Raw genomic sequence first — 15,304 nt, forward strand, 5'->3', positions numbered from 1 at the left:
CATTTGCAACCTGTTTCTTACCGGAAAACAGGTTAAAGGTCTGCAGCATTATTGCCCTATGCCATTTTAGAAAGATACATGTGAGCAGTGCTGATCAGAGGAACAAAAATCAGGCTGGCTGTGTTTATGGGGTGTTGGGGCACCGGGGACACCTGCGTTCCCTCCAGATGCTGTATCACACCTCTTTATTCATCTGTTCCCAGAGCCCTCTGGCAACCTGCCCAGGGAGCTGCCCTATCGAAGGGACAAACCAGCTGAGACCCTCCGTCATGAAGCAGATCCAACAACCCCAGTCTCATGATTTATGTGGAAAAAGCAAGTAAGTGTCTGCTGCTCCTGGCAGCCAAGGTACTTCCAGATTGGGGACCAACAGCTAGATAAACCAAAGGAAAAGCAACCAACCCTTCTCCCATTGATAGCTGCTGCTGGGCAGCATGGGGCAGTTTCCGTGGGGGCTGGTCTCCTCTGGAAGTTGTACCCAGGTCCCCCTGCCAAAGCCACATTCCTGTGCCCAGAGGGACAGTGGTACAGCCAGCCAGCAACATCTTGTACACAGGGTGATGGAAAAATGGGCAGGGCCATTCCAGCCCATCTTTTCATCCTGAATTTGAGCAGAATATAAAAGTCTTTTCTGACGGAAAATTCCACGAAATGCTCATCCTGAAACTTACTTCCATATCAGTGAGGGATAAAGTATTAAAGTGTATCTGAAACTGATATTATCTTCTCTGCTTTTCAGACAGCCTAACATTTCTATTCAGAAGAGAGCTGTCAGCTATTTGATTCAAGCAGCTTTACCCATTTTCCCTCACTGCTTGGCTGTATCCTGCCTCTAATCTCACTCCTAAAACTGTCTTATTTAGACCAGAAAATCCTGTGTTGTGAGAGGCTCAGAGCATACTCAGTGAGTGCAGATTCTTCAGAGATTCTTAACTGTTAGTAACCTTGTGAAACCCATTGAACACCCTATAATGTGTTTATAACTATTGTCTTTTCCAAGGTTAATATGCTGGCCCAACACGGACAGATTTTCACAACGTAACTCTGGACCAAAGGACACACACTGCCAGGTGTCAAGTTCCTGTCTCCAAATGTAAGTGCTCTCTATTCTGGGGTTCAAGGAATGACATTTTTTAACAGGGCAAAACAACTTATATTTTCTTTGGTCCTGAGGAACTCCAGACAGGCTGGCATTAAAACCACAGAAAGAGGACAAGACTTACAAGAGAAGTTACCTGGCATCCCTGAATTTGCAGCGGCTGAAGGGCTGGCAGGGAAGTTGCCCCCTTCCTCCATCCCCTGTGCTGACTCTGCTGCTCTTCATTGAGCAGTTCAGTTCAACTCCACATGAAAGATGGGGTTTGCGTTGTTAATCTTTTGCCAGCATAGTTGAATGTATGAAGCACAGGATCCAGAGGTCACAGGATAGGTGTGAGAAAGAGGGAAAGGGGAATGTAACCTGCCCTAATGGGTCTTCATACAGCTTGAGCCGCTGTTGACTTGTAACCTCACTTGAGCATGAGCAACGCCCTGAGATGCCACATCTAAAACGGTCCACAGGCAGACTCACCCCACCGTCCGTACTCTATCGACAAAGTAATAAGCAGACCCTGGTGCCCTCGTGCTGCTCTATCAGTGTCACCCTATGACGTAATAAGACATTCAGATGGGCATGTCAGAGGCCATCTCAGGAAAGCTGTAAGCCAAAATGAGCCAGATTACAGGATGTTCATCATACTGCTTTGGCTTATGTGAGCTTAGTCATGAATTCTTTGTAGTGAGAAGGTGGCAATATAGAAATAAATGTTTACAGATAAAGTACGCCTCCTCCAGTAATAAACTATTTTAATCTATCATTAAAGCAAGAGGAAGAAGCAAAAAGACTGTGTGCAAGATCACTCCTTGAGGGTGTGGTAGAAGTTCCTGCAGGCACAGGACTGGGTGCCTCATACAGGGTAAGCGATATTGTCCCCTTTGAACAAGGCAGCATCTCCTACGGGTGCAGCAGCCACCTGCCAGTGCTGGTAAGTGCCAGCTGCCACCAAACAAGCAGCAGCTGCACGACTCTTTTCACAGTGCTGCACCCCATCCTGTCCTTTCCTTGCGTCACAGCAGATTCAGGTGGCCAAAGGGACAGAGGACATTCACCATTTTGTTTGGACACGCACTGTGGGAGGATCTCAGAGATCTCAGGCATGGCTGGGAGATGAGATCTTATTTTCAACCTAGTTATCTCTCCTTATAGCCTCAGGCATACAACCTGGGCCAAAATTTCAGAAGTGAACACACATACTTGGGCAACTAAGTCATCTAATCAGACAACAGTTTTTTTCAGAAGAGCTGCGCACATGTAAGCTCCAACAGACCTCCTGCTGCAGTTGCTGGTGACCGTGTCCCCCGCAAATCTGCTTATTATTTATGTAGGTGGGTAAAGAGGGTTTAAACATGGCCAACACATTTGAGTGTTAGACTGAAACACTGTGCCTCAGTTTCCATGTGTGTTACCTGGGGTTGCTGCTCCTCCAGGCCTGCCCTAAGAGTGAGGTTTTGCCTGTGAAAGGAGAGAGGGATTCAATACTGTGGAGCTGGGCTTTTGTGACTGTCTATGGCCCCAGAGAGGGCCTCCAAACCAAGCTGAGCATCTGCATCGTGGTGCCAAGCAGCTGTGACACTGATCCAGGCGGCAGAGCAACCAAGTGCACGAGGCAGATCTGGTTACGTTCCTCTGTTCTTGAAGCTAATAATCTCCATCCCACACCTGTGACCTAAGCTGGTGCTTCTCTTTCTCTCTGAGCTGACGACTGTGGTGTGTGCTCAATAATTCAGCAGGGCCCCGGCTCATCTTTCCAGAGAACCAGGTTGGTCCCTTTCCCTTGAGTCCCAGCCTAGAGAGGAATGTTTCCCTTTGAGACAGCCAGAAGCCACTCTCCACCTGTTTTAGAAAATAATCACTTACCCTGTGGTTGCAAACATGATAGTTAACACAAATTAAACCAGGGAAGACAGCAGAGGTGACTGTATCCATACTATGTTGACTCCACAAGGTAAAGAGGTTCTGCATCCTCCTATGAGCAGGAAAAGGCACAGAAATAATTTGTGCGGATCAGAAAATGTAGTCAGGGCTTGAGACTTAAAAAATCCAGAGCCCCGAGTGAGCATCCTCAGTACACCCAGCATCTTGATGTCCATCATCCACTTCTCTCATCCTCCAGTGTCTCCACAGGAGCATGGAAACCAAAAAGGCTGCACCACTGACCCTAGCAAGCTCTAGCAAGAAGAGGGAGAGCACATCATTTCTCGCCTTCAACTCCTGGATACTTAAGGAAGCAGCCAGGGGTTTCCAGCTCACACAGTCCTCACCTCTCACCTGAGCAGTACTGCTACCTCCCACCAGCATGTGGAGAGGAGCCTATATATTCTTCAGTCAGGTGACTGGTAATCTGTCTTACTCCTCTCCCAAGATAGTCTCACCTTTCATAAGGCAATGAAAGGGCAGTGAGAAGGAAGAATGCCAAGAGACAGAAGAAAATATTTCCCAACTTAGTATTTGACTGATCAACCCAAAATTGCACTATTTTGCACCGCCTCAGAAAATAGACGGGTCTCAGCACTGAAGAGGTCAGACGAGCTAGCCTGCCTGCCTGCCCTCCCTCCTGCCTCTGTTACTGGCAGTCAAGTGAAGCATAAAGGCTAATGGCTCATCAGCAGCTGAGAAGGATAAATGAGAAATAGTTTTACTTACTGCTTTGGCACACCAGAGGAGTACCAAACCCTGGACTCTCTCCTCATTTAGGCAAGTAATTCTGCTTATCTGTGTCCATCCTCAGTGGGATGGGTAAGTATCTCCACTGAGGAGGAACACCCCCCCTCCCCTTGAATACTTAGGTGAAGCTGACAACATGAATTAGATGCCAAAAAGATTATCTGGGGATCTTTGAAAACCTATCCATGTTGCTTTGTTGCCCTCCCTCTTGTATTGCTTTGCTGTTTTCTTACAGAAAGAGGCCTGCAGCACTGAAAGCATTATCAGTGTTTTCAGGTGGCACAGAGGTTTCAGCAAGCCCGTGAATGGTAGAGTTGGAGACGACAGAAGCACAGGCTGTATAGATGAAGGGCATCTGCCTTGTTTTCCAGCCTTCTTTCAACATTTCAGGCTTGCAGAGGTTGTCTGTATAGTTCTTGCACCAAGAAGCTTATTGTGACCTGATCCCCTTGAGAGGGTGCAATTACACTTGCAGGGACCGTACTGCTCACGCCTGCAGGGAAATCGCCATCCACAGACACTGGGGAGAGCAGCCTTTCATGGGAGGCACTGGCAGCTGGCCTCAAGGTGTGGAAAGGCAAAAGGTTCCCAGGGATGCAGTCACTGTAGGAAGTGATGGAGAAGGAGAGACTCTGAGGAACCCTGTGGCGGATCCTGTTCCACTCACAGGTGCTGTAAAGAAGAGCTCAGGTTGCCTATAGGGAGTTCAAGGGGAAATGTTCAACTTATTCTAGTTACTGCAAATTGAAGTTTTGTTGCTTCACAAGAGGAGCCATTTCCATACCTATCTATCTCCCTGTAAAAGCCTAGTGTAGACAAGACAAAAATGCAGATACTTGCTCAGTGTAACTAATCTCAACACTATTTTTCCTTCTTCCTTTCCCACTGCTCCTTCCCTTAAGGGTTTACCTGGACCAGCAACATTAAAATAAAAGGCAGTGCCATGCAGGGCTGTAGACAAGAACTTCCCCAAAGAAACAATACACCCTCATTGTAACTCCCTTCCCCAAAGCTGCCCCCGATGCAATGGGAACAGCTCTCTGAAGGACTCAGCAGCCTGTCATCCTTTCCCTTGCTTTGTTCCACAGGATCGGTGGTTAGTCATGGCCCGATGAGGTCCCTCCCCGTCTCCTTCCTTTGCCACATCTTTGTGCCGTCACTTGCATCCGGGTCTCACCCCTAAACCACACCAGGAGCTTTAACCTGAGGCAAATACAACAAAACAAGCAAGAAAGCAAACCTGTCTCCCAAGCGTTAATTACACACAGAGCGGTTCCCAGGTAAAGCGCAGCAGAATGGATTCATGTGCAGCAGCCGGTGGGACAAGCTGCTGTCAGGAAGTCATTGCAGGCGGTGATGCCATGGAGCTGGCCTGCACAGTGGGGAAAAGGGGACCTGGACCAAGTCTTCCTTATTTTTCTGCCTGTTGGGGTCACTTCCTTCTGCAAGGTGGGTATCCACCTGCTGATGGGTGCTGGGGTCTCCATAGCAATCACAAGAAGGCAGGTGATGCAGGCTCCTGCACCGAGTTTGTTACAAGCCATGCATGTCTAAGAGCTCCTGTAATCTTAGTCAAATATTAAACTACGGTGCAGTTTAACCCTCCTGAGTCATCTCCTGAATAGTTATTGCAGGACTGAGAACAGCCACTTCTCAAAGACAGACAAACATTAACCATGACTCACTGTTTCAGGACCCCTTAAAAAACACTCCCAAGTCATAAAAATCACACACCCTACTTTCTCTTTACACTAATATGAATAACACACGGCTCAGTTGAAGTCGTGGGAAATTATGCATTTGGCAGAAGATGAGGGCTGCGATAGGATTTCTGCATTAGGAGGGCAAGGAATAGATTACTGAGCTGGAAGGAAAGCTGCTGCAACAGAGAGAGGTTCCTAGTAGAAGTCCCTGATGTTGGGACAAATCTCAATTAAAATTGTAATTACTGAACCTCTCCAGAAGAAACCGGGCATATTTAGAAACTGTGCTACCAGCACAGAGGTGGGATTCCTTACTCCTACAGTGAAGGACCAAAAATGTGATCTTTAAAGGCTAAATGAACAAGCTAGACCCATATGCCAAGCAAAAATAAATGGGTCAAATTTAAGAATACAGAGAATACAAAAAGTAAGATTACATACTTAGGAAATTATAAAAATTTTAGCTGGGGGCTGATCAGCTGAAAATGGTGGAGAGAACAAGACCAAGATCCATCAAACATGTACTGTTCATAAGATGGCTCTGCATCATAGGCAGTAAGCCTATGAACGATACCAACATGATGTATTCAGCAACATATTTCCAGCAGAGAGAGAGAATATTAAATACTTGGTAATGGTGATCCATTCTTTAGACTGTGGCACAGAATTCTGTAACACACTTAGTAAAACCCCTGAAACTGGAAAATGTGCTGAAAAAAGAACATTAGGATAACAGAGGGGAAATGGAGACTCTACCATAAAAGAAGTGATTGAAAGATCATGGCTTGCTTGCACTACCAAACCAAAGACTGAGTTAGGATATGATTTCACTAAAATAAATACAGCTGAAGAAGACAAAAAGAGAGAAGCTTTTTGAAATTAAAGGACAATATTGCACAAGAAAACTGAATATAAAGTAACTGTAAATACACTCGGGGTGAGCAGCAGCAAACCTTGCAGCAGGATGCTAGCACAGCCTTCTGCTGGGAGAAAAAGTGATTGAAACCTCCTATTCTTAAGGCTAGGACTGATCAGCTTATGAAGGGGCTTCATAACATTAAAAAAAAAAAAAGCTAGAGATGCCAGTCCAGGAGTCCTCCCAGCTCTACGTTTGCAGGAGTTACATTACTTGGCACAGGCAGAAACGACGTCATGTCCTTCAGGTTTGCAGGAAACCTTTGACAGAGATTTTTGTAACACGACACGACTGCTGAGGTAGGTTGGATTATTGCCAGTTAGATAAAAATACCAAACCAGACTGTTTAGGGGCAGTTCTGCCAGTGCAGAGAGCCAAGCACGGTTGCTGGTTTGCAAAGAGGACACAGCAGCACACTCCTGTGTTGGGGAACTGCACTGAGTCTCACCTGACTCCAGATTGAAGGCTTCAAATATTTATCCAGGAAAAAAAAAATCTATCTATCTCCTCCATGTTGAATACAAGAGAGAGCCCCCAGCAGAGTGCCTCAGGAAGTGCAGAATAAAAAGAGGAGACAACTTGTCATTTTTATTTACCTTTCATGTATTTAGAAGATGTGCAGGACAGCAAGGTCAGCTCTCCCTTTGCCGCTGGCATGGTCCGCAGGCAGGTCCTAAAGACCAAGTATGGAGATGGGGTCTGAATGTGGGGTGGGAGACACCCACCTGCTTCGGACAAAGATTCATATAGCCCACAAGGAAAAGAAACATCTCTGTGCCCTGCAGACGCGCATGTTTCCTACTGCCATACCATCTATTTTCATGGTTTAGGCTTTGCCTATATTTTTTTTTATACCCTACCATAGCCAGATCAAAGCAATTCCCTTTTCCAAACAGAAGTCAGTACTATATGCAAATGTCAGCATCAGGCCATAGAAAATCATAAGAGGTATTGAAAAAGAATATTCCCACAACATTACGTTGCCATAGTGTTTGCCTGTGAGAGCCAGGAGGGGGAAAAATGTGTTTCTCTTAACAAATCCCATGAACAAACATGAAGCTGGATCAGAGGTACAGAAAGAAGCAGCAAGAATTGAAACACTGGACACCAGAACACTCCCCAAAACCACAAAACCAGCTGATCTTCGAGGCACAGTGGCGGCTCACCATCTCTTTTTGAAGATATGCCTCTCAATGCCATCTCACATTTGCTGCTGTTGTTTTAAGTGATGCAGTATTTCATTACAAACAATGTCCAAGCAAATGACAAGCACTCCCTGCTCTCCTAAGGACTACGACAGAGGGATAAGAAACAGTTTGCCCAGGGGCTTTACGACTGTTTACAGAGTGGGTGGATGACACCGGTGTATCTGTTGAACAGAGGAATTTGATCATGGATCTGCAAGTAGAAGCAGGAAGGGAGAAAACACATCCAAGTTACGGCCAGCAGCCTTTGTGTTCCCGTGGCCCCAAACAGCACCATCCTGCGAGGCAAGGGCACTATAAACAGACCGCGACTGATCTATAGGAGACGGAGCAGAGCGGTGAAATGTTGCTTATCAGTGGGGATTGATTACTAAAAGTTTTCACTGCTGCTGTGCCAGGGGTCTCACCACGCAGGCAGCCTCTGGGCATGCTACCGAGTGCTTTCGAACAAGAGGAATATTGTGTCCTAAGAGCAGGGAATTCACGGTTTTGAGATGCCCGCACGGAGCATGAAACCTCTCGCAGCAGTGATGGCAGCAGGTGCTGCAGATGTGGCGGTGAGGTTGACTCCTTCAGGTTAGCAAAACCTGGGCTAATGGTGCTCTGTGCCACACAGCGTGCTGCACCAGAGCGTGAGGGCTACCAACCGGAGGACACAGACTGCATGCTCCCTGGCTTCCAGATCCTTCGAAGCATCCTAAGCACGGGGATGCAGCAAGCAAGCACCTGGCTGGTGGGATGCTCATCCGGAGTGGGTGCCCTTGCACCTGCATGAGCGAGAGTACCACTCAGGGCTCCCACGGGGAGGGAGCCTTCCCTCTCTTCCTCAGAGGAGTGGAAGATGGTATCAGCCCAGCTCTCCTCCCCTTCCTCTTACGCAATTCAGCATGTAGGGAGTGACGATTTTTTTTTTTTTCTCCTCTCTCAGGGAGTTGCTTTTCACTTCCTGCACTCTCTGTGCCTTTGTCTCCGCTGGACGCAGCTGAAGGCACACCTGAGGGGTGAAGGCACGGGGCGGGAGGACGAGGGGGACACCCCGCTCCCAGCATCGGTTTCACCTGAGACTGCCCAGGTGGGGAGCTGAGAGTGCATGCCTGGGGATGAGTTGCAGGGTGGGGGGACATGTTGGCCACCCCGGGGCGAGAGGGGCCTCAGCCATGCTCCGGGTCCCCGCTCGCCCCAGGGTGGCATGCACCTGGACACCGTCCCTCTTAGCTTCATCTATCTTCTTTCTTTCTTTAGGAAAGGATAAAGGTCTTGAGGAGGTGAGGATCAGGACACCAAGATGGCCAGGAGTCCAGGTCCGTGGCTTGTGCTCTGGGTCTGCTTGGTGCTGGTGGTGGACTTCGGCAAAGGGCAGAAGGAAAAACCCTTTGGTGAAATGTGCCTGGAGGACTTTACGGCAGGGATGCCGGATTTTGTGCTGGATACAGATGCCTCCGTCCAGAATGGAGCCACCTTCTTGTCGTCCCCCATGGTCCATCGGAGCAGGGACTGCATGAGAGCCTGCTGTAAGGACCCTGCTTGTAACCTGGCTCTTGTGGAGCAGGTCCCAGGCACGGAAGACGACCGCATCCAGGGCTGCTTTCTCCTCAACTGCCTCTACGAGCAGGCTTTCGTCTGCAGGTTTACCAGGAAGATTGGCTTTCTCAACTTCTTGAGGAAAGAAGTATATGATTCCTACCGGGCAATGCAGGATCATGGATCTAGTGGTAAGGTGCCCATAATGGATCTGTGCAAACCGGAGCTGGAAGAGCACTAGTGGCCACTGGTGCCAGCTCCTCCAGCCATCATTTGTGCAGCTGTGCTGCCAAATGGTCAGGAAAAAGCAGTGTTAAAGATGGGGTTTCTGTATGTCCCTCTGCTGCAAAGGTTTTCCCTAACTTTGATGAATTCACTTAATATCTGTGCCTCAGTTTACCTATTAGTAAATAGAGATGTAATCATTCTTTAACCTATTTGAAGTGGGGGGAGCAAGTGTTTACCAAATGCAGGCTGAGTTTTGGATACTTGACAATGTAGAGAAAAAGGTATTGTTTTTCTTCTTCCTCCTCCTAGGCCTTTGAGGTTGGAAAGTGAAATCCTCTAAAAATCTACACATCACCCCGTTTTAAAGGGCTGCATTAATCTCTTAATTGCTCAGGGGCTGGAGGCAGGACGCAATCCACTTACTTACCTTTCATTTTGCCACAGCCCGAATCTTGTGAGCACCAGCCTGGATGGTGAGGTGTTTCGGTATCACCCTGCTTGTTGGGGCTGGTCCTTGCTGCTGGGGGAGGGAGAGGGAGCAGCTGGGGGGAGAGGCTGATTAGAAAACTCCCCCTTTGGAGCTGGGCTTCTCTTCTCCAGTCCCTGGTTCCCTGCTCTGAAAGATTGCACCGAGATCCAGAAATCCAGGTAGAAAACAAATTAATCTGGAGCTGGCCGCCTACCACATACTGTGCAGTCTCCAAAGAAGTGTTCAGAAAAGCTGAAAACACGGCAATTTCTCCTTCTTCCATGTTTTGTAGGAAGCCTAATGAGGCTGGGACATCTCTAGCCTGGCTGGGTCTTAGGCAACCATAACCAGTTTCTTATGTGTTGATGCCTGGGCAGGGCTGTTAGGGGATATCTGTGCAGGCAGTCCTCCTCACGCCCCCTCCCAGCCCACCCGTGATGGGGAAGGAAAGGATCTGTGAAGATGATGAGGGGAGCGTCCAGGTGGGCGCATGGGTTTGGGCTCGATCACGTGAGCCAAATAGATCTTTGATCTTCTACTGGGATGTGCCAGCCTGTAAGCCTTGTAGGTGCAGGAGGTGTGAAATGGCACCAAACCCCACACCGACCACTTTTGTCCATCCTAAGTAGCAGTGCAGGGGTTTGGGAGCAGGGCACAGCTCCTCTGGAGCAGCCCTTGGGTGTCCCTGGTTTGAGCTGCAATGTGGCAGAAATGCTTCTCCTGTCCTCTGTGCCTCCTAGTCGCTTCCCACCGCATTTTAGGGCCTTCTGTTAAATCTCTGTCTCACTGTTGCAGTAGTTGTCCTGTGTCTCCGTTCCAGGCTCAAAATCCTTTCCACGGGAGCTGCAGTTAGCGAGGAACTAGGCCCACATCTCCAGGACTGGAGGTGGCATGCTGGCAGCTGTCTGAACTCCTACATGCTTTGTTGTAGGAGGAAAAGGGAATGCATCATCTCCAGTACATCCTGATTTCACAAGATTAGATTAAAATACAGTGTACTGTTGAGCAATTCAGTCTCTTTACCTCCATGGACCAGCGCCCCACAGGAGGAGACTGCAACCCCCTCCTCCCTGCGCTGGCCACAGGACCTGGCATCGCACACGTGCGTGTCTCTAGAAAGTGTCCCTGTGTCACTGAGCTCCCTGTGCCACCAGCAGTGCAGTGTTTGCCGCACCACGGCACCTAGCCGGAGCACCCCAACCACACATATGCAGGTGCTGCCTTGCAAACCATCCGTAATGCTACTTTCACAGACGCTGAGATGGCTGCAGTGGAGCCAGAAAAGCCAGGAGGGTTTATCAGGGAGAAGTGAAAAACATGCCAGAAATGCTGCTAGGGAAACTGCCTGCTGAGGCGGGCATGCCTCTCCTCGTTCACGTGGGGCTTGTGCCATCATACCGCTGCGGGTGTAGGAAGGGCTCAGTCCCTTTTACACCCCGTGTTTGCACACTCGGAGGGTGCGGGGTGCCGGGCAGGTCTCCAGCCGTAGTGACAGGCACTGGGAAGCTCGTTACTTCATGTTTGGGTCAGGCTGCAACGTTCATGCTGTGCTTCCACAGAAATGCGTTTCCCTCCTCTTCTGAAATCTTTAGGTATTGGCTTTTGACTGATACCAAAAGCTTTCCAAATCACCTTGAATAACATCAGCAGACTGGCAGGGAAAGAGACGAAGTATTATTACTATTTATTAGTCCAGAGCTGAAAAGTTATTTTACTGGAGAAATAACAGATAATAACAAGGGCTAAATCAGACCATACGAGCTGGGCCCTCCTCTCATCACAGCAGTTGATGAGACACTTAAGAATGCAGATCTCCATTTTGGGTTCAGATCCAAACCAAAAAAAAAAAAAAATCCAAACCAAACCCCCAAGCCCCTCCAGCCGCGATGCTGGGTCCATGCAGGAGGAACGGGCCTGTCTGGGCAGGAAGGCCGTCGCCTGGCTGCCGCTGAGGGGGAGAGGGGAAGGGTGCGAAGGGGCGGGAGGCCAAATGAAGGAGCCCCCAGGCGCTGAGCATGTCCACCTGGCAGCATAAGGAAGCTCTACGGCGTTTTTCCTTCCGGACCTTTGGAGGATGCCTGAAGAGGCCAGGTGAACCAAGTATTAAGGAAGCCGTTTTCGGCATGTCAGGTTTTCCTCACAAATGTTTATAGGCAAAAAATCTCGGCCCAGGTTTTGCACTGGAGACAAAGCTGTCTAGTCTTCCCGCTGTTGTGCTGTATCGCTGTTAAAATGTGAAGCTCTGTGGCTGCTCTGGAGCCCAGGTTGTTGTCAGCCCCCTGAGACCAGGCTCCAAAGGTCTGCAGGGAGATTATATGCTGCTTTGTCATCCATCCCTTTCATTTATGTGCTGCTGTCAGGTGTCCTAGGAGCCTTTAGGGTATGCCCATGTGGCAATCTTCAGCTGTCCTCTGCTATAATGAGGATTAAAAGCATGTTTTTTCTAGTGAACAGTGAAATATGTACCTAGTGATCCCAGTGGGGGACATTAAACAAAAAAGCCACACATTGCAAGACCCACAGTACTACCAGAGGGAGCAGACATGTTGAATTAAGAGGTTTATATCTGTTCAGGAGGAGACTAGATAACACTTGAAAGAGAGAGTGCAGCTGGGGGCTGCTGAATGGGCAAATTTAATCTTGCAGTGTTTCCTGAGCCTGATGGAAGTAGCTGAAAGCTGGGAGAGTGTTACGGGGGAAACACTGTGTAGGCTTACATGCTCTTGCTCTTGCTTGAGCATCCACAGCATGGAAACTGAACACAGGGACAGAGGCACCCTTGCTCTTACCCACTGCAGCCACTCTTACTGTTTTATGACTTCAGAAAAACCTGTGGCTACAGCAACAATGAACACAGCTGAAATCTAGCTTCTGCAGATCATCTGACTATATTTTCAGTATTTTGGAGAACAAGAGCTTCTGAGTCCTGTATAAGCTGGTGGCAACAGCTTGGCTCTGTCTCTTGCCTGTTCCAGCTAACATACAGCCCGAAGTCTCTGATGTTATTGTTAAGAGGCACTATCCTTTTAAATGATTCCCCAACCTGAACTTTGGTGCGAGTTTTCTGCCTGGCTCATGCGGGAGGGGCAGGATCACCATGCACTTTATTGGTAATAATGGAGCTCAGTGTTTAAGTAACTACCCTGAGCTTACTCTGGTCTAGGCAAACCAGTTCTGGGTGTGAAACTGGAAAATAACCTCCCTGAACCTTTGTCCGTTTCTTGAACTGAACCTTTTGTGGTGGTTGTGAAATGCTCGGTGACACTCTCCTCCTGTTGAATTCAGGGCTTGTGAGTGGGAGACAGGAAGCGCTGGGGAACCCGCAGAGTTCAGGATGTGTCTGCTCCTGCCTCACCGTGGGGAGAGATTTGCAGGTTAAAACTTCGGTAGTGCATTCAAAAAAGGAGAGTTCCCCAAGTTTGAAGCCCTTCTGTCTTCAAACATTTGGTCCCACACTGGTTTCCATTCTGTGGACACAGTGCAACTAAAATGAGTGGTGCTGGGATCCCGTCCGGGGCTGAGATGGATCTGGTCAGTGGTGTGCCCTTGGCTGATGCTGCTCAGCTCTAAGCCAGCTGCTCATCCTCCAGCGCCCAGCTCAGGCCAGGGCAGGGGGAATTCCATGTTCAGTACCCGCATCACAGATTCAGAGGCTAACATATACTGGCAGGACGCTCGGAGACCAGCCGGTCCAGCTCCTGGCTCAGAGCAGGCGATGAGAAGCTTCCACTCACTGTGAAGCTACTGTTTCTCATGCAGCGTTTACTGAAGTCCCACATGTTGTGGCTACCTCATGTTGTGGCTCTGGAGCTATCTAAGGAGACTGGAGTAACAAACCGATCTTTGCTAAAACGGCACAAAGACTGACGGGACGCTTTTTCCCTTTGCCTGCTAAAGCAAATTGGACTGGTTTCCCACACCCTCAGGAAGGATGGAAGGAGCCCGAGGCAGTAGCAGATTGCATTAATCTGAAAATATAATCCTTTCAGTTGTGCTGAAAGTTGTGTTTTAGAGAGGTTAGATTGACCTGCTGTGTGCACCTCTTACAAACCACTATAGAAACCTCTAGAAATTAATGCTGAAAGCTGCTTGGCTCTGCATGAGTTGTCCAAAAACTATATGGCTTTATTGTGACTGTGTTTGCTGCCCAGCCAGGATGAATCCCTACAGAAAGAGCCTGTATTTCTCTTTCTCCAGGCAATGTGTTGCATTGCCTTGTTCCCTTCTCCCGCTCCTCAGGCAAATTAACACTGTGGCAGCAGCATCTCCCTTCCTTACCTTTGCCTGCTACTATGGAGAGTTTTCTAGCGTCAATGGGCAAGATTTGAATGAACCCTCCCTGAAAGCTGTTCACTTTTGAATGACTTCCCTCGAAGCAAGGTTGGAGCAAAACTTTAGTGTTGTGGGGAGAGCCGCACTGCTGCCTGCCCCTGCCCACCTACTTCTGCAGCAGGGAGGTTCAGCTGGCTCCTGATGCTTGACATCTCCGAGGTTGCGTGTCTCATGGATGCTGGAATTTGGGTGGCCTCAATTCTGCTCCTGTCTCTACTACCGGTCTGCCCAGTGGCTTTTGTCCCCAGCAAGGTCCTTCCCTTTGCAGTGCTTTGGTGTCCCCAGCGCAAGCCACACTCATCTTGTTTGGAAGCTGCTCCTGCCAGTGCAGACAACAGCGGGGTGTAAGAACCCCTCAGTGACCATGAGGAAGCTTTCCAGCTCTTTCCAGTGGCAAACTCAAATCATTCTGAGGTACTTCCAAGCATTGCTTTATAGTCTCACGTACTCAGGGTGTATCTGCATCAGTGCTGGAATGGAGGAAATCTGGTTTTCTGTGAATTTGTGTCTCGAGGGTGAGAGCTGATATTTGAGCTCCATAAGAGAAATACCCAAACTGAGAGTTTTGCGAGTGCTTTCTGCTGCAGGATTTCACTGGTGCCTGCATGTTCGCGTAGCAAGGTCCCTAATGGGGTCTTTCTCCCCACCTAGATGCTTACTTTTGCAGGCCTCGCAGGAATTTAATATCGTTTAGATTCCTATTTCCCTATCAACTTTGGTTCAAGTTTTACTCATTGTTAGAGGTGAAGCCAGATAAACCACTGACTGCATAAGCCTTAAAATTAGATGAAATTTTTAGAAAAGCAAAAAAAAACCCCAGCCCCAGGGACTGAGGCATGAATACACTGTGAGCCATATACATTTGGTTTTAAGCATTTTGGATTTACTCTATCAAGCTTTTCTCCAGGATCATAAAGAATCATACAATGATCATAGAATCAATAAATGGTTTGGGTTGGAAGGGACCTCAAAGATCATCTAGTTCCAGTCCCCTGCCATGGGCAGGGACACCCTCCACTAGAGCAGGTTGCTCAGAGCCCCATCCAACCTGGCCTTGAACACTTCCAGGGAGGGGGCATCCACAGCTTCTCTGGGCAACCTGTTCCAGTGCCTCACCACCCTCAACAGGGAAGAATTTCTTCCTAATACCTAATCTAAATCTATCCT

The 15,304-nt window shown here is 48.5% G+C and overlaps 1 protein-coding gene across 1 annotated transcript in view; it reads left to right on the forward strand.

Annotated features, from left to right (window-relative positions):
* Positions 1-216: 216 nt before the first annotated feature.
* SPINT1 (serine peptidase inhibitor, Kunitz type 1) overlaps positions 217-15,304 on the forward strand; it is a 28,702-nt gene continuing 13,614 nt past the window's right edge. The window contains exons 1-4 of the mRNA XM_054826493.1: positions 217-319; positions 1,001-1,093; positions 8,516-8,659; positions 8,830-9,299. Of these exons, the coding sequence (XP_054682468.1) occupies positions 8,873-9,299 (427 nt within the window). The 5' untranslated portion in view covers positions 217-319; positions 1,001-1,093; positions 8,516-8,659; positions 8,830-8,872. The remainder of the gene's footprint in view (positions 320-1,000; positions 1,094-8,515; positions 8,660-8,829; positions 9,300-15,304) is intronic.

Source organism: Grus americana, chromosome 5, assembly GCF_028858705.1.
Source record: "Grus americana isolate bGruAme1 chromosome 5, bGruAme1.mat, whole genome shotgun sequence".
Taxonomy (NCBI): domain Eukaryota; kingdom Metazoa; phylum Chordata; class Aves; order Gruiformes; family Gruidae; genus Grus; species Grus americana.